General features: G+C 41.2%; 1 protein-coding gene across 1 annotated transcript in view; it reads right to left on the bottom strand.

The window, feature by feature from the left end:
- CNBD1 (cyclic nucleotide binding domain containing 1) overlaps positions 1-23,974 on the bottom strand; it is a 296,153-nt gene that overhangs the window by 261,057 nt on the left and 11,122 nt on the right. Inside the window, 1 exon segment of the mRNA XM_043506978.1 lies at positions 17,020-17,133. Within this exon segment, the coding sequence (XP_043362913.1) occupies positions 17,020-17,133 (114 nt within the window).

Here is a 23,974-nt window from a genome sequence, read left to right on the forward strand (position 1 = left end):
TGTATGTATTAATAAAGAGTGGAGTAAAAAACCCAGCCCAAATGGAAATGACAGCAGCCCCAGATGTGTACCTTCTTTTAAATTATAGGCTTACTTCAGTTCTGGTGCAAACTCACTGAATTTAGGAAAGTTACACCAGGATGAAATTTGTCCCTGTATGTATATATCTCAGTGAATCTTAGGGCTTCTCTACATGGGGAAATATACCAGCATAACTGCGGCAGTGTAATTATACCATTGTAACTACCTATGCAGACACTCCTTCCAGTTAAACTTGCACTACTTCCAAAGCAACATAAGCCAAACAAGTAAAAGACATTCTTATTCCAGAATAAAGAATATCTACATTGGGAGTTATAGTGTAATAATTACAGTGCTCTAGTTATGTTGCTGTATTTCCCCCTTTTGACAAGCCCTAAGCTTCAAACAGAAAAATACACTGGGGGCCAAATTTGGCCCTGGTATAAGTTGGGTGTAACTTTTTTAAAATTCTGTTATTTTGCATCACTATAGTTATAGTAGTATAACTACACCACTACAATTATTCCAGTAAATTTCTCCATGTGGGCAAGTCCTGAGAACATCTATTATTACCGTGCTTAACACAATAATGTCCTGGTCCATAAATGGTGCTCCCAGGTGATACCACAATAATAATAAATAATGATCATTAACATTTCATTTTATTTATTTCTGTTGGTTGAGATATTCAAGGGTTTAAAATGAATCAAAGGTGTGTGGTTAAATCCCTTACACAGCTTTGAAAATCACTACCTTCATGCCTTCAATCCAAAGTAGTGGGGAAGGACACAGCAATTAAACAAAAACAGTAATAACCAATAATAAAAATCAAAGAAGTCAGCAGGTGTGTCTGAGTATTCCTAGCAAACAATATATTCACTGAATTTAGCCCTTTTTCTATCTATCTATAAGTTGTCCATGAACAGATTTAAGAACAGATACCAAATACTCAGATAGTTCTGAATAATGTATGAACACACTACAGGCCCATGGATTACTTATGAATTATTACTGCAAGTGAGTCTTTGAGTTTCTGATATTAGGGATTAGCTGTTTGGTTAGTATGACTGGTTTAGTAATTCATAAGATCCTGTTACCATTCCATCACTGGCTGACCCAGGAGTAATGTCTCAACAACATACTGGGGCTTTGATTCTCGGGGACAGAATGCAAACAATTTACAGAGAGAAACAGCAATCCTAGGTAATTTAATTTGTGTACTTTAAACCTTTGCCTTCTCTCTCTGACAAAACAGAGAACATTATATTTTGTCCATGTACATAATCCCAGATTTAAAAATACCATGGGTTTCTTCCTTCTACCTGAAAGAGCAACAACCTACACCAAAAAACTTCTGACGTGCTGGTCAGGTGTATTGAGCAGGTTCTAGATCCAAACCCCAGGCTGGCTTCATTGCACTTCAAGTACAGCAGCAGTAGAAAAGAGGCAGCTCTGGGTTAGTATCCCAACAGAAGAGCCTGCAAGATGAGGGTGCAATCAGCTCCAGGAGGCTAAAACTGGGGCCACACAGCTGGCCAAAAAGATAGCTTGCAGTACAGAACACGCAGAACACAGTGTCTGTCAGTACAGACCTTTTACTGTATTGGCAACTCAAGTGTATGCAGCTTTCTAAGACCTAGGCCTGGTCTACACTAAAAAGTTAAGTCGACATAAGTTGCATTGCATGAACCTAGTTGTGCATATGTCTATGCTCAAATTTGTCTCTGGGTCATAAGCGCCCCATTATGTCCACACAGTAAAAATCACCTCCCCGAATGGTTCTGAGCCTAATGCATCCGATGAAGTGAGCTGTAGCTCACGAAAGCTTATGCTCTAATAAATTTGTTAGTCTCTAAGGTGCCACAAGTACTCCTTTTCTTTTTGAGGTTGATGCAGTGAGAGTCTAGATGCACTGTGAGCTATGTCGATGTGAACAGTCTGCAACCAGCTCTCCCACAATGCCCAACAGTGACTACGCTGGACACAATTGTAAACTCCCCTGCCCGGGGTCATGTAGACCAGAAGCCACAGACCCTCTTTGTAACCTCCCACGTATTTCTGAAATGCCTTTTGCTGATTCCCTACTTTGACAAGCAAACCTAGCAGCTTTCCCTTGTGTGCCACTGCCCAACTGACCACATCAGCCCTAGACACATTCCAGCCTGGAGTAGACAGGAGTTATTGCATCTCCTAAGCATGTGGACCCACGAGTCCCAGGAGGAAAAGGATAAGGAGATGCATCAGGATATAACGGGGCTTCTCAGGAGCAATCACAGGTGCTGCAGACTCTTATTGACCTACAGATCCGACAATCATGGGTTCACACCTCCTTTACAGTGAATGGAGAACTCCAGTTTAGCAGCTCCCTACACCACTGTGACCCTAAGAGAATCCTTATGCCAAGAGGTATTTAGAAGGGAGATTCAGCTGGTCTCACCAATTCAGAGTACCCCAACTCTCTATTGTTATAATCTGTATCTAAAATTTTGATGTAATATCACTGAAAAACTAATCACTCGCTGATCATTAATATTCTTGAGGAATGTATGTACAGTCAGTCCATAAATTATGCAGATGTGCTGAAATCATAACTAAAGTGTGAGTATCAGCTTCCCCCAGCATGTCTTTTTAGACAGGTTTCCTCCAAGCAAAGGAAAGAGGCCAACCCTTCAGATCAGGTGTGCACAAAGTCAGTTATTCACTTATATCAGAAGTTGCAGGAAGAGATCACTTGCATTGTAAAAATCACTGGCAGAGGAGAAGACACAAGGGAGTCGATACCAGACAGTATGGCATCCACATCCAGCAGGGAACAGGAACTTTATCCAGCGATACGTTCCAAGAGAAAACATTGGAATGGTTTCCTGGACTATAAAGAGAAGTGGAGCACTCCCCTAAGTTATCTGTCACCTGAAGAAAGAAGGAAAACCAGTGCCTATGACTCCATGGGGATCTGACTAAAAGCTAGTCGGCCATTGCTGGAAATGGAAAATTGTTCAAGGAAGTTTCATCACCCAAGACTTGTTAAGTTAGGTCTTGGACATTAGAAAGTATATTTTTAATTTGTGTGTGTAACCCTTGCTACCTTTATCCTTTTAAAACTTGTTTTACTTTTTATCTAAACCAACCTAGTGCTTTGAACTGAAGTGATTATTAGCTTCAGTCAACATAAATCTTGTTTGTCTCTTTAAAGGGGCAGCAAACTTAATATACTCTGTGAATGTATACTGTTAGAGGCTATACACTGCCAACACACACACACACTCCTCTGAGCTCCGCAATAACTCTGCAAAACTCCGCTAGAGTTCATTGATTGTTACCTGCTAGGCAATGTTTGGGCTGGGAGACCACTGAGGAGTTTGCTGGCAAGCAGACAAGCTGGTGTATCAGGGTCACACAGCTCAGTTACAGCAAAACTCCCATACACTGATGCTGATAGGGTTAGCACAGTGCCTCACAGCTCTGGGTACCCCCAGCAGCTTGTCACAACCCCACAACATTGAGCCATACCCTCAGGGCTTCCTTCCTGAAGGCAATGGTTTCACCCTCTGGGTCTGTTCAAGCCCTAGCTGAGCCTTCTGACAGTTCAGTCCCACTCTGGGGACTTACTGCTGTCTGATTTTAGGCCCTTCCTAAGCAACCTGTGGAGCGTACTTGGGCTTACACGCTACGCCAGGTCTTAGCCACACACTGCCATGGCCCTTTAACAAAACTGCCTTCAGTTCCATGGGCCACCTCCCCACAGCCCCAGCCTTCACTAATGCATTACCCTTAGCTCACAGCTCTTCTAATTTCAGGACCAGCAGCCAGCCAGGAGCTCTTTCCCAAGTCCCTATTAGCACTGAGCTATCCATTATCCCAGTTACCTTTAGCCAGCCAGGCACACCAGCTGCACTCCTCTAGCTCCAGCACTGAACTGCCTGTCTTTGGCTCTGCAGTTCCTTTTTATAGGGCCCTCCTGGGTCCTGATTGACTGCTCCTTGCAACCTCTCTGATTGGCTTCTTTCCCTGCAGCCACTCTAGCCTGCTTGGAGGACCTCTCCACTGTGCCTTTCCTGGGAGGAGTGTGGCAGGACCCTGAGGCCTCCAGCAGGGAGCCTCTGGGCCTAGTTCACCCCATCACACAGGGTAATATTCATAAATGTACACCAAGCACTACACAATTCTTAAGAACCTCCAAAATTTCAGGGGCTGCCAGAACACAGTTCACCACAATGTATTAATGTGGCTGACCTTTCAAGACCTCTCACAGTTGCATAGCTCTGCACTGTGCTCTTATAACGGCCCTTGTGTCTGGCTGTTGTTCAAAGTCAGCAGACAGCTGCTTTCCCTCCACTTTTCTGCCTTTGCTTCAAAGATATTATGAAGGACACAACAGGCAGCTATAACTGGAATATTTTTCACACTGAGATCCGATTTTGTGACTAAGCACCATCCGCATCCCTCCAACCTACTAAAAGCACATTCAACTGTAATTCTGCACCTGTTGAGCCAGTAACTGAATCTTTCTGTGATGCTGTCAAGGCAGTTGGTATATGGCTTCATGAGCCAGGGGAGCAAGAAGCAGGCTGGATCCCACAGGATCACTACTGGCATTTCCACACTGCCAATGGTAAACCACCGGTTGGGAAAGAATGTCCCTGCTTGCAGTTTTCTCAACAGTCCTGTATTCTTGAAGTTCTGTGCATCATGCACCTTCCCTGACCAGCCCACACTGATGTTAGTGAAGTGACCCTGGTGATCCACCAATGCTTGCATAACCATAGAAAGGTAGCCCTTTCTCCTGATGTACTCTGCAGCAAGGTGGGCTGATGCCAATATAGGGATCTGCATGCGATCTCCCCATCACAGTTTTGGAACCCCATTGCTGCAGATCCATCCACTATGTCCTGCACATTGCTGAGAATCACAGTCCTGTGTAGCAAGAGATGTTTAATGGCCCTGTACACTTGCATAACAACTGTGGATTTTCCAACTCCAAAAGGATTTCCCACTGTGCAGTAGCAATCCAGCATTGCGAACTTCCCGAGTGCAATGCCACTTGCATCTCTACTGTCAATGCAGCTCATATTTTGGTGTCCCTGTTCTGAAGCCCTGGGGTGAGCTTGGCACACAGATCCAGGAAGGTAGACTTTAGCATCCTAAAGTTCTGCTCCTCGTCCCAAACCTGCATTATAATGCAATTCCACCACAGTGCTCATTTCTCAGGCCCAGAAGTGGTGTTCTACCATCTGCAACTACTCCATAAACACCACCAACAACCTTGAATTTTTTTTGCTATGTCCCTTAGCAAACTAACTTCAAAGGAATCATTATGTCCCCATGGTTGCAGTACTGACCATGGGCCTGCAAATACAAAAGGATGATACAGCCTGCATTTGCAATGTTCATGAGAACAGTGCAGAGTTCTACAGCCTCCGTGCTTCTGTCAGTGATGACAGACATTGAAAAGTTCCACATAGGTTTATGGGATGAAAAAAAAAAGGCATGAAAATGATGAGATATAAACAGCATTATGGGATGGAGAAAGCTGCATGACAGGAACTTGGCCCTTTGCTCCCAGTCATCCCTGCATGACTTGTTTCTACCTCACAATGCATTACAAAAATTTCCCAGAAGGCAGTGCACAAGACAGAGACAAGTGGCACACTGGGATATCAACCCGTGGTGCACCACACTATGTCTTGACTCAAGCACTCCTGGTGGGTACACTCAGCGCCAATGCAAGCAGCCAAGTATGCACACACACGAGTGGTATATTAACTGCGGCAACTTTATGCCAATGTAATTTGTGTTGACCAAAGTTTGTAGGGTAGACATTGCCCTCTGTTGTCCCTGGTTTCTCCCAGGAGTTCACTCCAAACATCACTCATGCATATAATTTACTATTCACAGGCAATATAGAGAAGTTGGCCCGCTTCAAAATGAATAAACACTTGCTTCCATGACAAAGCACATTGCTCCTGATAACAGAGAAGAAAAGGACGTGGGCAAGGAGGATAAAGTGGAGAGACACTGAGCACTAATAATAACTAAACACATCATGATGATGTAATCCACAGAAAAGAAATTGCCCCTGGTGGTCCTATATACACAATGCTATCTTTCTGGATACTGCTTCCCTAGAAGGTATTTAAAATCATTTGATACATAGATGATGCATCTGATGAAGTGAGCTGTAGCTCACGAAAGCTTATGCTCAAATAAATTTGTTAGTCTCTAAGGTGCCACAAGTACTCTTTTTCTTTTTGCAGATACAGACTAACACGGCTGCTACTCTAAAATAGGTGATGAGGAAATCGAGAAGGTGAAAAAGGACAAGTCAGTACGTATTAGCATCAGTGTCTGGGAACTCTCTGTTTTACTTGTTTGGACTGCACTAGCACAATGGGACCTGATCTCTGATTAAGGCCCTAAGACACTACAGTAGTACAAATAAACATCATCTGTAGTTTGTGTTTTATATATGTTTCAGTATATATGACCTGCCATGGGAAACCTCTGTATTTCTTTAAATATTTGCACACTGCAATGGAAAAGGGAAGCATATTTGTCTACCGTGAATGTCACAATATTACATTAGCACTGCTGCTAAGGTGAGATACAATCATAAGAAAAGGAAGCTGTGATGCCCTGTGTATGTGATTCTGACACTACCATCAGAAAGAATGATTCTTTAATTTATGGGTCTCAAGTTAACAGTCTGTCCCTTTGGCACTGATATCTAGATTACATGCTTTTATGTGTCTGACACCCTATATACATGATGAAGAAAGCAGCACTGATGCCAGCAGATATCTATAATTTAGTTTATGGGTCTCTGTTTATGTACAGAGATTGGTCTACATATCAGGGTGGCCAAACTTACTGACCCTCCGCACTATATATGACAATCTTCAGAAGTTTGAGAGCTGGGGAGCACTTGCCGGGACTCAGGGCTTCTGCCCTGTGGGAGGCACCTGCCGGGGCTCGGGGCAGAAGCCCTGCTCCTGCTGAAGCCTCAAACCCCAGCAGCTGTGCCCCAATGGGCTGAAACTCTGAGACCCTACTCTCCACTGGGCAGAAGCCCCTCCCCCACCACCCTCCTGCAAGGCAGAGGTCCCAAGTTTCCCCTCTCCCCAGTCTGGTAGGTGGAGAATGAGGGGGCAGTGGGGGGCTCCGCAAGACACACCTTATCTGTAAAAGAGCCGCATGTGGTTCACAAGCCATAGTTTGGCCACCCCTGCTATATATCATGCAATCCTATCACCATCTGTATGCAGAGTACAGATGTCGGTTAATGATAGTTATATATCATTAGACATATGATGGGTGGGAATTCATGGTAGAGGAACTACTCCTGGCCCCTGAAAGGGGTAAAATGGTAACAGACATTTTGGGGGGTACAATTTCCTCCCACTCTTCTTTTCTGAAGATCTACTTTATTGGATCATGGAAACAACTCTGTAGTCTCTGTCAGGTATGGTAGTTCTCCAACCAATTAAGCAATCAGAGTGCTATAACATTTTAAAGTCAATTCTCTGTAACATAAGATTCTCCAGAATGTTTTATGAATGACATGCCCTCTCCCCCCAATTAAATATAGGAAATGTTCACAGATGGATCTGTGATCTGCACAAAATTAATACCGAGTTGGAAAAAAATTAAATTTACAAGAGAAAGAGACATCAAAACATCAGACAGAGTAGTTTCTAATGATTATATGTTCAGAAAGGGGAATGGCTTTTGGATACTCGATTTCCGATTGTGTCTTGTCTTCCGTGTGTCTGTCTTTTAGACCAATGTTTCCCAAACCATAGAGCATATCCTTTTGGGATGGTGTGAAGAGACCTCACAATTATTTTAGAGAATCTCAACTAGAGATTTACTTAAAGAAAGAAGAAAAAAGATGTTATGGTTGAAAAAGAAAATCCTCAAAACTTGAAGCAAGTGTAACTGATGCAGTGATGCCTGAGTTTGCTGAGAGCCTGAACTAACAACTCTGAGCTGTGAATTGCTCCATTCATTTCAATGGGTGGTAATGAAGATACCAGTGATGATGCTTTCATGTCAACAATGACAACTTTTTCAATGATCCTCAAAGCATGTAAGGAAGGAAGATTAATTAGCATATGAAGATGTACATCAATATTTCTCAAGTCTGGGGGGATTAAAAGTGTATAAATAGAGGCTCGTCTACACACAAAAGTTGCACAGGTTTAAGTTAATTCTGTTTTTTAAAATCGATTCAGTTAAACCAATGTGTGGATGTTCACTTTGGCTTAAGAGTGGCTTCATTGGGGTTTAGCTGAAAACTGTTCCTAATCAGTTTAAGCTAAACCACAGTAACTATCCACACAGCTTTTTGCACAGCTTTATGTAAAATCAATTTAATATTCCTGTGACAGAGGGCTGGAGAATGAGTCTTGGGAGACCAGGGACAAGAACCATGCCTTGAACAACTCACCAACAACATGCCCAGTTTATGATAATTTTGACCCAGTTCTGGGCACTGTGCCCAGCACAGAGCCAACTGTGCTTCATGATGACTTGGTCAGCTGGGCTGGTTCCCTGTTGGCCCCGAATCCAGCATGGGGACTGATGGGAGCCAGCAGCAGTGTCCCAGTGAGGAGCACGAAGTGACTCTTTCAGTGAAACCAGTCCTAGAGCAGGCTGTGGATCAGGATCAACAGTCCCTGCTCAGAAGAGCTGTTTGATCACCTGTGAGGAACAGCCCACTGCGGAGACAGCCCAGTAGAAGCAGAAGCCATCCCAGAGCGCGGTAAGTGTATGACTCAAATTTACTATGCATTATTACAGTAATGGGAGAGACTTCTGCTGTAAGAAGCAATGCAAAAATGATAAGCCCTGGCTACCAGCATGTGGCCACTAATGGCGGATTGTACCACAGAGCCTTGGGGTCACTATTGTTACTAATTCAGATCCCCTGGAGAAGGCCTAATTGGACAGAGGTGTACCTGGTCACCAGGCTAGATTAGGGCATGTGAGTCAATGAGCCAATTAATAGGGGAGCTATATAAAAGGGCATAGAAAAGCGTGCTCACGAGGAAAAGAGACGGAGAGAAACAGGTTAGGCAAGCCTGACAAAGTCCTCTGAGTAGAGACACCTTACACACACACACACACACACCCCATTTTGGAAAGGGGGTTAAAAAGTTGAGATACAGCATGTAACAGTGTGGAGACACTGCTATGTATTGGTGGAGGGATTAAAAGACTGTAAATAAACTACACAGTGATGTTTGCAAGCAAGAGTGTCTCCGAGGTGTCTGGGTTCGCGGACCTGGTGGGGGTGCAGCCCGCTGCCCCATCACAATTACACTGTCAGCTAAACCTGTGTATAGACAAACACTAAGGCCTGGTCCACATCTACATATTAAATTGACCCAGATACATTGTTTAGGGCTGTGAAAAATTTCACACACTGTGCTACACAATTAGTTGGACTGAACCCCCCACTGCAGATGCAGCTTGGTCGATTGAAGAATTCTTCTCTTGATCTAGCTACTGCCTTCTGGGGAGCTGGATTAACCACATCAGTGGAAAAACCACTAGTGCTGATACAGAAAGCATGTACTCTACAATGCTACAGCATCACGGTTGCAGCCATACCCTAAGATGGATAGGCCTTTAACACTGGGGTTGTAGAAGGTATACACTTAGGCTTCAGTTTCTCAAATTGGGGCTCAACTTTCTGACATTTGGGAAACATGGTGTTAGATTGTAAGTTCTTTGGTCTGCCTGTTTTTGTAGGTTGTTCAATGCCAAACAACACCAGGGATCTTCATTTGAGGGAAAAAGAAAAGGAGGACTTGTGGCACCTTAGAGACTAACAAATTTATTTGAGCATAAGCTTTCGTGAGCTACAGCTCACTTCATCGGATGCATTCAGTGGAAAATACAGTGGGAAGATTTATATACATAGAGAACATGAAACAGTTTCCTAGAGCTTTTCCATTTAGTGCACACATACCACTCAAAGAAAACTAAAAAGAAAGGGAATTTCAGAAAAAAAAAGGACAAATAGCAATCCTGAATCGAGCAATAAACTCAATCATATGTTTGTGTGCCTCTTCCCCTATTTCTCACACTCTGTTGTTAATATATGCATATAATCTTATTAGCTGACTGCATTCATCTTTAATTCCGTTGTCAGAAAAAATATGTTGCATATACAGGGATATTTTTATAGGCCATTCAAAATATATTTTAAAATGAGGTTTTAAAGATGAAAGCTTTTGCTGCAAAAAATGTTTTTCTTCCATTTGAAGATTGGACAAAACTACCACTTTGCTGATCTGTATTTTTTTTTTCTTTTAAGAAGAAAAAAGACCCTGAGTGCTGTAATTTATTGAATGTCCCCCTGAAAGCAAAGAGATTGACTTTCTGTCTAAGACTGCCAAGAATTCCTGTCACTGTAAACACTAGGATAGATTAAATTTTAAATAATAAATTCCTGTGAAAGAGAGGTCATACTGTCATATAATCATTTTCCTCCAAGACATTTCTGTTTGCTAAAGTATATTGACTGAGGTGATTGCTGGTAAATATATAATACAGCCTGACTGCCCTCTAGGAGTTGAAAGTGAAAAAAATCGACAATACTATGTTTCTTTACCATCTGCTAATACATTGCGTCTAAATACATACAAATGTTAACTTTACAAACGCAGAGTTACTTTAACTGGCAAGACTCAGAACATTCTGAGTTGAGGCAACTACCTTTTCTTTAAATTCCTGCTTCAGAGGCTTGATATTGCTCAATTTAGGTCACACGCAGTTTGAAAAAGCTGTTGGGAGGACATATGGCAATTTTCATGGCTTTTCTTGGTTCAAGTTACAAGCTTAAGCTTTGATTATAATCTCCGGTACGGTGGGCAAAACTAAAAAAATACTCTCCCCCACCATTTTGGACAGTTTCAGTCCGTTAAAGAGATTCTCTATATGTATGCTGCTCTGATATCAACAGAATTACCTCTGAAACCAATAGAAACTGTCAATGGAGAGGAAAAATCTCTAAAAATAACACCTGTCGGGCATTTAACTCCTGGGGCTTCACTCCCTAACAAATAATAGGCAGAACTCCCCAAGTTCTTTGGTCCCTAAAGGCAGCGATAGATGGTAAGAGAGCAAGACAGTCTCCATCCACCCTCACTGCTGGTTGTGGCCCATCCTGGAGTTTAACTGCCACCCATGGAACCTTCTAGCCACTTGCTTCTTGAGTGCAGTCAGCAGGAGAGCTTGCTGCACAAGCTGCACCTCATCACTGGGGTTCTGGCTCTGCACCCTGTGGGCATCTATACGGCTTTGGGTACCTTGATATGTTCTTCCATGCACCAGGCAGGTCTAGTCCTTCCCATTTGTTTTTGTTTGCCAGTGGGGTGAACCTCATTCTCTGTCTTAGAGTTTTCTTTAACTCCCACCACCGTAGCATCGATGTGCTTCCCAGGTAAATTAGATCTGCAGAACAGAGCCCCTAGCAAACTTCATGAGTCTTTTGCTTTTCTCCCTTCCCTGGAGGTTCTACTTCTGTTACAAATCTTCCCTTTTCTTCTTATGGTTGCAGGAGCAAAAGCCCTTTCAAAGAGGAAAATTTTCAGTTTCTTCCAAAAGGTGACAAAGGTTCTGGATTACTCCAACCTCTTCTAGAAATTTCTAGAAGTTTGTTTCAGAGCTGAAGTCCCTTTTCTGAAAACATTTCACCCTGGCTCTCATGAGGTGCCTTGTCTCAAAGGAGCACATATATCCTGGTGGTCTCAGTAACTCTGTGGTTCTGCAACAGTGGCTGCAGTAGGGTCTCTGTACTTGGCCTATGGGGTCTCTACACAGGTGATATTCTCTAGGATGCAAGGGGGAGTTTGCGCCTATCCTAAAGCCACTATGCACAAATGCAGCTGATGCAGAGAGGCCACTGGGCAATCATGAATCTAGCCTGATAGCTTCAAAAGAGCAGAATTTAAAAGTAAGTAATTTTCTCTCTGATGTCTCTCACACTACACAGGTGCATACATCACAACCTGCTCTTGATGATGCTAGAAATACCACCATTAAGTCTGACAGATTTTTCTTCTCTGTTGCTACTGCCAGAAGTTAATCGATCACACATGTCTCCTCTCTCCAATGCAAATTGCTAGATCCAGCTTCCCCTGGCTTGGGAAAGCTGGGTTCAGTTCCCTGTTCTGCTATGGACTTCCTGTGTGAATTTGTGCAAGTCACTTAGCCTTTCTGTGCCACGGTTCCCCACCTATAAAATGGGAACGGTAACACTTTCCTACCTCATGCGGGGAGAGTGTAAGGATAAATATATTAAAAGATTGAGAAGAACTTTCTTCTCATCAAAAGGGTCATATAAGTATTATTATTCCTTTTGACTCAATTAATGTCACAGGTGTATGGAAATAAGGTGACTGCTTGGTACCCACAATAGGTGAAAAACTAGGAACGGAAGTCTTATTAAAGAGTTTATTAATAATATCAAATATCAAGTATTTTAAAAATGGTCTTCTAAACATGAAATTATTTATTCAAATACCATATATCAAGAACACACACCATTCCCAATATTCATCTCACAGCTGCAACTGCTGGTTCAAGGCATTTGTCCCTATACACAAAGCCAGGTCCTAGCTACATTAACGACTCAGTAATGAATCAGCAAAACAGCTATTCTAGGACAATGCAGATTACAGAGCCCAGGACAAAATGTGCAAGAGACAGAGGTAAGGCAGTAATGGTTAAGGAGGTCAGCTTTTGGATGAACTTCCTGAAGAGAGTAGACAAATCCAGACTGATCACCCTTAGGGTAGGTCTACATCACAATAAAAAACCCACAGCACCGGAATCCCAGAGCCCGGGTCAGCTGACTCAGGTTCACAGGCCTCAGGCTGCAGGGCTAAAAATTGAAGCATAAAAGTTCAGGCTTGAGCTTGAGCCTGGTCTCTGAGACCCAACCCCCCTGCAGGATCTCAGAGCCCAGGCTCCCGCCCAAGCCCAAACATCTACACTGCAGTTGTAAAGCCCTGCAACTAGAGCCTGAGTCAGCTGATGCAGGTCAGTCACAGGTCTTTTAAATGCAGTGTAGATGTACCCTTAGAGGTCACAATGCAAGAGCTCTTTCTGTGATAAAAGCTTTTCCATCATAACCAGAATGACACTTAAAACCACCCTCGCCCTCTCTCTCTCTCTCTCTCACTCACACACACACACACACACACACACAACAAAAGAAAAGAAAAGAAAAGAAAAGAAAAGAAAAAGAAAACTCCTACCCCAGAAAGAGATTCCCATCACCAGATATGGGAGAAAAGCAGGTAATATTCACAAGGGACTTTGTTTTTCCAATCTTGCACAGAAAACACTATGATACTATAGGGATGAGTGCTAATATAAAACCCTAAGATAAACACACAATTCTAAAGCTACCAGCAGCTCTATGAAAAAAGTGTATTCCAGCAGCTCCAACCATAGACACTCAAGCCATCCAGCTTTCTCCCCACCCCTTCACCCTCTTAAAAATTTGCCTTTTCCCTAAAAGCTGTATGCTACTCTTAGGATTCTATGCTTTCTTTGCAACTCTGGAAGTGGTTATGGGTCTTAAAGAGCTGAGAACCTTTGCTTATATCATCCCATATCTTCTCAAATGAGCTACTATGCTTGTGCACACATACACAGTAATGATTTTGCAATCTGTGCAGAGCTACATGCTTGGAGGTCAGGATTAAGTCAGAACATTACAGTACATTCAAATGGTGAACATATATCCAAATAGGGAATTAAAAAAATATAGAGAAATACAGGGAAAATTTGTTAAAAAACACACTCATATGAAACAAAGAAAAACCTCACTCAGATAAACAACAGCAAATTTTCATCTATAAACAGGGTGCAGCTGCACATAGATAAGAGCTTACAGTCTAGGTTTAAACAATCCCAGAAGGCAATCTCAGATCTCTTCAAAGCCATATGAGGAAGTACAGCAAAAACAGATTCTAAAGAGGCAAAATCCAGGCTGCTGTGTTAAATGTTGTTACTGCATGGCTCTTTTCTGTAATCTAGCAATTACAGTATTAGCCTAGTACTATGAACCAATCCCTACCCAACACTCTCCAATTGAACCTGATGCAAGCATACAAAAACCACCAGACCAAATTCTGTCTTTGGATACACTTGTGTTGTTCCCACTGATGTCAACAGAAGTCACACATACAACTTAATGCAAAGTAAATGAAACTGAAATAACTAAAAGCACTTTGGGTTCAAATTCTCTGCCCACATCTAGTCTGATTCCCCCCTGTTCCCCCCCTCAAAAAATCTGAAAATTATTCACATTCCATTGTCTTAAAAAATATCACTGACAACAATATAGTGCAGATAAATTACAATGATTACTCAGATGTGTAACTTAATGATGGCTGGCTTTGTGAGTTTTTTATACATCTCACAGATAAATAAGAGATTCACATATGAAGTCAGGTAGATTTGTAGCACTTTTTGAAGGATTAGGAGTCCATAAATCAAAGAATGATTTGATCAATAACCTAGAAATGTAATTTTCCCATCTATGACTGTGTAATACTGATTATCTTCATTTACAGAACACTATCTACAAAAGCATAAGACAAAGTAAGTTTCAAAAAATGTGAGCAGGGAGCAAAGCAATTCATGTCACACTATATGCCCTGGAAGATAAAGGTTTCTGCAAAATGAAAAATTTTCCATTTGGGGTTAATTTTTGTGGCTGAGTTATCAACCTGTCAGGATATGGCTTTATCATGAAATTGCCAAGGTAATTTTATCCACAGCAGCCTAAACATAAGACTCCATAATTTAGGTATTAAAATAATTAAAATTCTAAAGATTTGACCAAGACCATAAACTTGCATCAGATTGCATATTTATAACTAAGGATGAAACTTTGGGGGGGGGAGAAATGGTATTTACAGAGAGTAATCCATGTAGAGGGTACTTTGCTCTTTAAGTATGTTTTAGATATTTGGGATCACAGGTAGCCATTTACAATAAATACTTTTCAGAATTAGTGTTATGTCTTGAAAATAGTTATTTTAACAGCAGGTCTAAATAAATTAGACGTGAAGACAATTATTTTCCAAATCCCTCCACTGAGACAACTTTTCCCTTTACAAATGGCAACCCAACATACCACATACAAGAATTGGGCTAGATTTAACACACCTTTGCTCCATTTTAGCTTTGCTGTGGCTCCATATGGGTAAAAGAATCTGCCCATGCATCTTCAAATGCAGGATCAGGGATTCTTTTAGTAGAAACACTGATGTGTCAGTCATTTCTAGACCATGATACATTTAAAAACATATGGATAAATACTTTCCTGTGTGCCATTCATGTTAGCTTCAGTGGGTATTAGATATACTTAGCAGACATATATTGTTTTAAAGTGTTTCAGCCAAAAAATTTCACTTATGAAAAAAGTGAAGATTAGGGTTAGTAGCTGGTCAGTCTTGGTCTTTCTCTTATTTATTATTTTTATCTGAATTATGGATATTTAGGAACCCCATCCAATTATCACTTTTTCTTCTTGACTGCAGGTAGACGTCATAGGTAGGCTCACTATTAGGGTATAGCTGAAAATTTTTCATCAACATATTTTCTATGGAAAATTGGATTGGTAAATAATTAAAAAATTTCATTTTTTTCTGTCAGAAAACCAAGGCATTTTTATTTTAGTTACCAAAAACCAAACAAAAAAATATTGTTTTTCAATGAAAAGTTGAAATTGTCCTCTAAAATATGTATGAAAACTTTGACAAAAATTAAAAAGATTTCCCTGGACAAGGGATTCTGACCAGTTCTATTCACCATCATCAGATGGGGCAGCAACAGCTGTCTAAAAATTAGTTGAAGGGCTCCTGCTCCACCTACTTCAAAGACCCTCAATCATAAAGGGTTTGGGGAGGAGAAGCACCTGTGCCCTTCATAACATCTGTTGCAGTCGGGTCATAGTCAGAGGAGAAACCTCCACCCTCCAGAGAAGGAGTACCTTTGTTTTTTCTCATGCTGAGACTGGGGACACAGGTACTTCTTGCCAATGACCTTGTTGTCTCTCCCATTCTTAAGGGGCAAGTGTTCTCATGGCCTGCCATGAATATTTGCTAAGGAATCTGCAGGGGTGCTCTTTACCTGCCCTTCTTACTTGGAAGAGAAGTTCCCTTTCTGCCCCCTCCCCTGGAACTGCAACAGACTCTTTGCAGGACCCAGGTATTCTCCTCTTCCATAGGTTCCTTAAGGTTCAGGGTCTCTGAAGTACAGTAGCTGTAGCAAAATAAAAAGAAAAGGAGTACTTGTGGCACCTTAGAGACTAACAAATTTATTTGAGCATAAGCTTTCATGATGAAGTGAGCTGTAGCTCACGAAAGCTTATGCTCAAATAAATTTGTTAGTCTCTAAGGTGCCACAAGTACTCCTTTTCTTTTTGCGAATACAGACTAACACGGCTGCTACTCTGAAACCTGTAGCAAAATAATAGCTCACTTAACTTCAGGCAGCTGCTGCTGCCCCAGCTAGGTCTACCTCTGCTCTGATGTAGGTGTGGGTACCTGGGCAAGGCTTCTACTTGCAGTCAGGAAAGGAAAGAAAGATTATCGGGGGTTAAATGTTCAACAAACTGATATAGATAATAGATAGATATGTACATGTATGATTAGCCATTTACTCACTGGGGCACTCACTTTTTTTCCAAAAGTGACATGAAAAAAAATAAAAGCAGCCACATTCTGATAATCTTTTTTCACAAACACAACAAACTGGGAGGTAAGTGTAACCAATAATTTTTTGAAAGGTTGGACAAATGTACTTCTTAGCAACGAACAGATGTTTCTGCTCATGCAGAAAATGAATTTACCACTAGCTACTAATCTTTGTCTTCTCCAGCTGTTCTGTGATATGCAGTGGTGAAGCTTGATCTGATAATCTCTTATGCTTTTCTTTCTCTCAAAACAAAAACTAGCAGATATTAATTACCTCTTTGAGAGTGTTGGAGGTATTCCTGGCAATACAGTCTTTTCTCGGTAGAATATTTTGGGATAAAGTTTCATAAACTTTTGATGAGCTTCTTCAGTGGTGTGTGGATTCTTCCTAAAGAAATTATTAAAAAGAATAAATTCTAGAAGTTTTAAACCTTAGACATAATGTTAGTATTATTTGCACCCAGTTCTGCTTCTACTGGAGGAGATAAAAACCACTATCTCAAGTTCGGAAAGGGGACTGGTGATAGGCACCATGCTGGTTAGTTGGATCTACATAAAAACTCCCAGACTTCAATGGGAACAGCAATGGTAATTTAATCTATTGTTCCTATAACATTAAGAGAGCACAAGGTCAAATTCTATCCTCAAAGTGAGCCATGCAACTCGCATAAAAACGGGTCTTTCTCACGGCCTTCAGTGTTACAGTTTATATAATATCACACTTATTTAGAACTATCAAAAGAAACAGATTATAACATAGAATCTATGGAGACAAACTTATTTTAAAAGGGGACTGTTATAATGACTTTTCATGAAAGACCAGAATAAGCCATTGAGGAATCAAAGGCCAAAAATGCTCTGTTCCCATTTAGGCATCAAAATGAAATGGCCAGATTTTCCTCAGTACTCAGCACCCACCAGCACCAACTGAAAATAGTGGGAGCTGATGAGTGGTGAGCACTCTGGCAAATTTGACCCAGAGGAGCTTTGGACAAGGTGACTGGTAAATCACATTCTGCCACTCTTATGCATGTTGAAGAGTACATGACTCCATGAGTAGTCCCATTGAAGTTACTGGAACTAATTATGGAGTGTGGTACTGGTAGAAGCTCTTTATAAAGAGCTGCACTCTGGAAGCCATTTGCAATTGACAACTTTTACTGATACCAGAAAGCCTGTGAACAATACTGCAAATTCTTGACTGTCATCTGCTGGAACATTATCTGTTATCTACCTACATATATAGGGACTTTTCTTTTGCAGAGCACGCTCATAGCAGGTACTACTCAACATGAGAGAGGGTGGCACAATCTGGTCATATATAAAATTAATAAATTTTGCACTAAAAAAGCATTGGAAGTGCAATACGAGGTGAAATCCTGACCCCACTGAAGTCAATGGGCGCTAGATTTCCATGTAGGTGTTTAAGATCATCGTTAGTTTGGGAGGTATGTGGTAGAAGTGGCCATGACAAGCAGCTTGGAAAGATATTTCACTTTGTAGGCTTATTAGACATGGCAATATTTATCTACTGTATTTATATATTTTTACCTTATCTCCAGAGTCAAGAGAAATGTAAACTTCTACCTTTCATATTAAAAGAGGCAGAAGATACTTTTTGATATGCATGTAACTAATTTCAGAAACATCTAAATACACCCAACTGAGTTTCCTTCTTTAATTATGTGCTATCTTGAAGAAACTTGGCCGGCAATTATTCAGAAATGCATTTTTGAAATGTTCTGAACTAAAAGGTTATTGCCATCATTAAATTATTCAGACCCTCTGCCATGCCGTCTGGAGTGGCTCACAACTGTGAGTGCCTACCTCAGGGCAGACTGATCGAAAACAAGGGCAGACACCCCAAACTGGTGGTATGTTCTATAATTAGATTTCACCATGCTAGTCACAAATATGAACTCCTGGATCACTATAACAGTCTTACCATGGAGTCACAGATAGTCCCCTTAGACTCTCCAGACTATCTTGACACCCAGACAAACTGAACTTTGTGATGATGGTCACTCAAACCAAAAATCACACCTCATCAGGTTTCTCTTAGTCCCAAAAGACCAATTACCCCAGATCAATTGGTACTTTGGATCTTATACCAAAGACAATGCTGGCAGCTAATTCTATAGTAAACTAATTTAAGGTTTATTAGGTAAGAAAAGGAAATGAGAGTTATTGATAGGTTAAAGCAAGTAAAATATATGTACAGGTGAACCACAGTTTGTAATCCCAAATGATGACAGTGATGTAATAAACTGCCAGTATCCCAAAAGTCTTTTCAGGGTACCCAGATTGTCTCTGGAGATCACCACTTTGCATCTGGTACACTTCCCTGTAAGAGTCCAAACAGTTCAGAGATGAAGAATCTTTCCTAGAATCCATATTTATATCTTCTGCTGACAGAAAGCAAGCTGACAGTCTTTTTACCCGCATAGGCTTTTCCTTTGATGACAGTGAGTGAGGAATGCACTTTGAGTCTCTGACCTCCGGTCATCACATACAATGCCCATTTTCTTTGGAATTAGAATTTTTTCAGTGAAGTCCCTCATTAGCATTCCACAAGGTTTTTTGATGTCTGATGAGTTATTTCGTTACAGGATATTTACAATGTAAATGTTTGTTATTATGTTATGACAGGACACAGATAAGTAAAAACAATGCATGTGACATCCCATTTATGAAGTTTCAACACCCAAAGCACTTATACATTTAACAATCACTTTGATCTATACTAGTGGTTCTCAAACTTTTTTTTCACGGACCACTTGAAAATTGCTGAGGGTCTCAGCGGACCACTACATGATCTTTCCAAATGTTGTTTATACTATTAGCTAACTATTGTAAAGCGCTTTGGATAAAAGCGCTATATATAAAAAAACTTTATAATAATTAATGTTTTTGTTCTACAAATAAAAGCACATAACTCATATTTTAATATCAGTAGCCTACCTTTCTAATGTGATGGATGTACCCTCTCTCCCCTGCTGCAGCAGCCCCCAAGCTGGGGCTTGGAAGGAGGGGGGTCTCCCCCACTGCTGCAGCCACTGAGCTGGGCTGGGAAGTAGTGGGGTCTCTCCCCCGCCACAGCAGCCCCCGAGCTGGGACTGGGAAGGAGGGCCATATCTCTCCGGCAGCCGCAACCCTGGAGCTAGGGAAGGTTGCCTCTTTCTCTGGCCACTGCAGCCCTGCACGTCCTAAATTTGCCCCATCCCATCTTCTCCCCCCACTTCCCCCTCCCACCTACTCACTATTCCCCCCGAGGCCACCGTCTCACCTTACATGTGCATTTTCTTCAGAGTCCAGGCACCTAATTAGTGAAGCCACACCTGCACAGCTCCACTAATTAGGTGGGTGGCCCTTCATTCTCTCGTGGGCGGCCACCCAGGCACACACCTTAGAGGGAACTATCCACGGACCACCTGAATGGAGCTCGAATCACAGTTTCAGAACCTCTGATCTATACTAATACACAAGTGAATTGGCCTGAATACTCTCTGAGGTGATCTGGTCTGCCAGTGTCACACCCTCATTCTCCAGTTCAAATTTCACTCTGGCTTACCGTTTTTGTTTTTCAAAAAAATATTATGCTTTAAGATATCAATTTACTGCTACCCATTCACTCAGTTCTTTAGAAACCAAAGAAGCCCCTTTGCCTTTCAAGTTATCATCTTCCTTATTTTCGAGACATTGGGTCAAATTCACCTCTGTTGTAAGGGGATACCTACTTTGAAGTCAATGTAATTGCATCCATTTAAAGCCAAACTTGAATTTGGTGCATAATCCTGTGCCATTGTTACAAATGTATGGCGATATTAAGGTTTGAGGCATAATTTGTGGATGAGGGAGGGGGATTTGCTCTCTAGACAATTGAAGTTCAAAATCATATTCTGCAATCAACTTTCATCATAAATGCAATGTTATCTATGCCCTATTTTTATTTTTCTGAGGAGATTACAAAAGAAAATTTAAGATTCCCTAGTCAAGATAATCAAGCAATAATTTCCCTAAACAGCACCATTTTAAAGTTTCCCCTGGCAAACCATCAAAGTATACTTCAAGACTAGAAGTCAATAGGCAAGCTCTGCATGAAATAAATACTGCATTTGAACTGAATTGCATTAGGGATAAAATCATCCCATTATATCCAGACTGCAGAGCTCATAAGAAGGATGTATATCATAATGGTTTCTCATCCAACCATCTGGTTTTGCACTGAAAAATATAGCAATGGTAAACTGAACCATGATCTCTCCAGATTGCTGGACATAAAGGTGTGCAGGATCTTTGTGTGTGGGAGGGTCTCCCCACACAATAGGTGTAGGAAGAGGGCACATTGAAGCCAAATAGCAATATGACACACTTGTGAGGATGCAGATTTTGGTATGAAGTGTAATTTAATGCCATGCTAAGGAGATTTCATTTTCTCCTTACACCATGCAAATATTGATTAACACGGAACTGAAAGTGATATGGCCTTGTATGTATTAAGAATCATTCACAGGGAGAATGCACAATGAGGTATTAATCATGTGAAGGACCACGTGAGTGTTCTTGGATATATAACATTTGGACGCAACATCTGTGTGCAGCATGTCCCTGTACATGTAGGGCAGAGGTTCTCAAACTGGGCAATGGGCCCCCTGGCGGGGTATGGAATGTATTCGGGGGAAAGGGGATGAGAAGCTTTAGGGGAAAAAAAAACCATACTGCACGCACTTTACCCACAGCAATGAATAACTAGCAAAGCTGCTTCCTCCAGACATACCAGGTCCTCAGATGGCGCTGTGCATTTGACTCTAGATGGCGCTGTGTATTTTGACAGATTTCTGGTAAGCCTGCCTAGCATTATACAAAGTTGTTGCCATCTGTACATTAATCCAGTTGCTATGACGTGGCGTGGCACATTTAATCGTAAACAATGACCACAATCGCAGTTTTGCTTTTGCTGTTATTACAATGGATCCATGGCTCTGTTTGAATCAATGCCTTACTGGTTTTATTATTTAGTGAGAGTTACATGTTGTTGTTTTTTTAAATTGGTGTATGTACTTGTGTGGCGGGGGGACATAAATAACTACAGACACAAAAACAGAGGGCACGATCAAATAAGTCTGAGAACCACTCAGAAGGGCATTTGGGTATTTTCTCCATTTCTCAGCTGAAGCAAAAATGTGATGTAAAGGTCTAGAGATTTTGATAACATAAGCATCAGTCGTAATGCTGCACAATGACGGTACCTTTTCTGTCTCAGCTGGTACAGAAAATTATGACTGGAGGGCACATTATGCGTTCTACACTCTGTCTCCTCTGTGTGAGATGACTGCATGATTAGGTCTCATAAGTGGGCATGTTACAAGTTTGATAGCCAAGTACCAAAATAAATCCAGATGTGCCTTTACTATGCACCTCTGTCACAGCAAAATCCAGTAGGATGCCCACAAGAGAGTGAATATGTCACTTTTTGGCCATTATCCCTGTTTTTCTGCTAAAGGGCAAGATTTGGTCATAAAACTGCAAAGCCAGGCCAGCCCTGTTTCCTAGTGGTAATGGCCTGTATCATGTTTGGTTCCTGACTCTAGCTTCTTGTTTCCTAGTCCAAAGGGTGCTCAGAATGAAGAAGACTGGAAGAAAGTGACATGTCCCCCCCTCACCCACCCACCTCACTCACAGCCACAACTGGCTCAGTCTGTTAAAAAGCAATCTTGGTATTCTCCCAAAAGCCTCCATCTCGTGCTCCTCAGCCAGTGGCTGAAACATGAATAACCTAAGGGGAATCTCCTGTGATCTCTCACAAAGATGCAGGTGATTCTCTTCTGCACCCTCAGCACAAAGAGTCATGACCAAGTTATAGTAACCAAAATTGTAAAATCAGATTTTAGATTTTTAATAACTTGATTGAAGAGAAATATTTGGTTAAATTGTCAAATATGGAGCCAAATTTAATCCCCATATCTACAGCCCTGCTTTCTTTTCTTGGTTGCCCTTCCACATGTTCCTCTTTACTTCTATGCTTTTTTGTTAAGTTTTTTATATGAGTAGGTGGAATCCACAAATCAGACTACAGAGTAAGAGTGTTGTCCTGTGCTAAATGCCCTGTGAGTGCCTCAGCATCTCACAGAATTGAGAGCGAAGTGAGATGAAACTTCTAAATTGCATGTATCTCAACATAGTTCTGTCCACCCAGTCTCCATCCTTGGCAAGGAAAGAAGAGGTATAGCAATTTTGAAAAAGTCTGTTGTTTTTGTTTGTTTTGTTTTCTGCTCAAAAAAATGGTAAAATACACCAAAATAACTGCTTAAAGAAGCACACTCTGTAGGAAGATCACTTGCTCTTTTGAGTAACTGCAAGAACTTAAGCTGCCTCTCCCCTCTTTTAAGGTTGCTAACAAACAGTTAGCTATCAGACTGATACGAAGAATCAGTTTATCCTGCATGAGTCTGGGCAATAGCAGCTGTTTCAATGTGATTTTAATCTATACAGGCATAAGAAAGCTCTCCCTAAGGTATGATAATCAAAACTAGTCTCATTGACGTAGGCACTTCAAAGTGTGAACAGGATGAATGCCCATGTTTATCTAATTCCCATGATGATGTTGTTGTTTTATTTTGCATTTTACCTTTTACGAGAGCTGAGGCAGAGCAGCTATTTGGTTCCTTAGACTCTAGAAATTCCAATTAAACTGACAGTCCCTGTGTTTGCTGCCTGAGGGGGGAAACACGGTCAGAACACAAAGCAGTGAGCTGTGTACTCTTTAAAGAGAGGCATTACATCAATCCTGTTCAAAACTGCCAGTTTTGATTGATCTTAAAATGTCTATTCCTTTCATTCCTCACTACTTTTTTCAGATGAAGTGTATAGCATATTAAAACAATGAGGAGTCCAGTGGCTATAATGTATGAGTAACAACTCACAAAGCACCTAAACAAATGTCTCATTTTTGTCTGAGTAGCCCTCTCTAGTAAAGGGTATTATACAATTCGTCTTATTTTCAGGAAGAAAACCAACTATTAATGTAACAAAACCTATTAGCAACATAATGGTGAGGTAGAAATAATTCCATCTGCCACTAATTGGCTTTAACATGACTAGCAGAGATAGACCCTGTGTTATGATCTCAGCTAAAATGACTTTTACACTCAAGTGAAATCTTGGCCATGTTGAAGTCAGTGGGAGTTTTGTCTTTGACTCCAACAGAGCCAAGATTTCACCATAAGACA

This window comes from Dermochelys coriacea, chromosome 2 (assembly GCF_009764565.3).
Source record: "Dermochelys coriacea isolate rDerCor1 chromosome 2, rDerCor1.pri.v4, whole genome shotgun sequence".
NCBI lineage: Eukaryota > Metazoa > Chordata > Testudines > Dermochelyidae > Dermochelys > Dermochelys coriacea.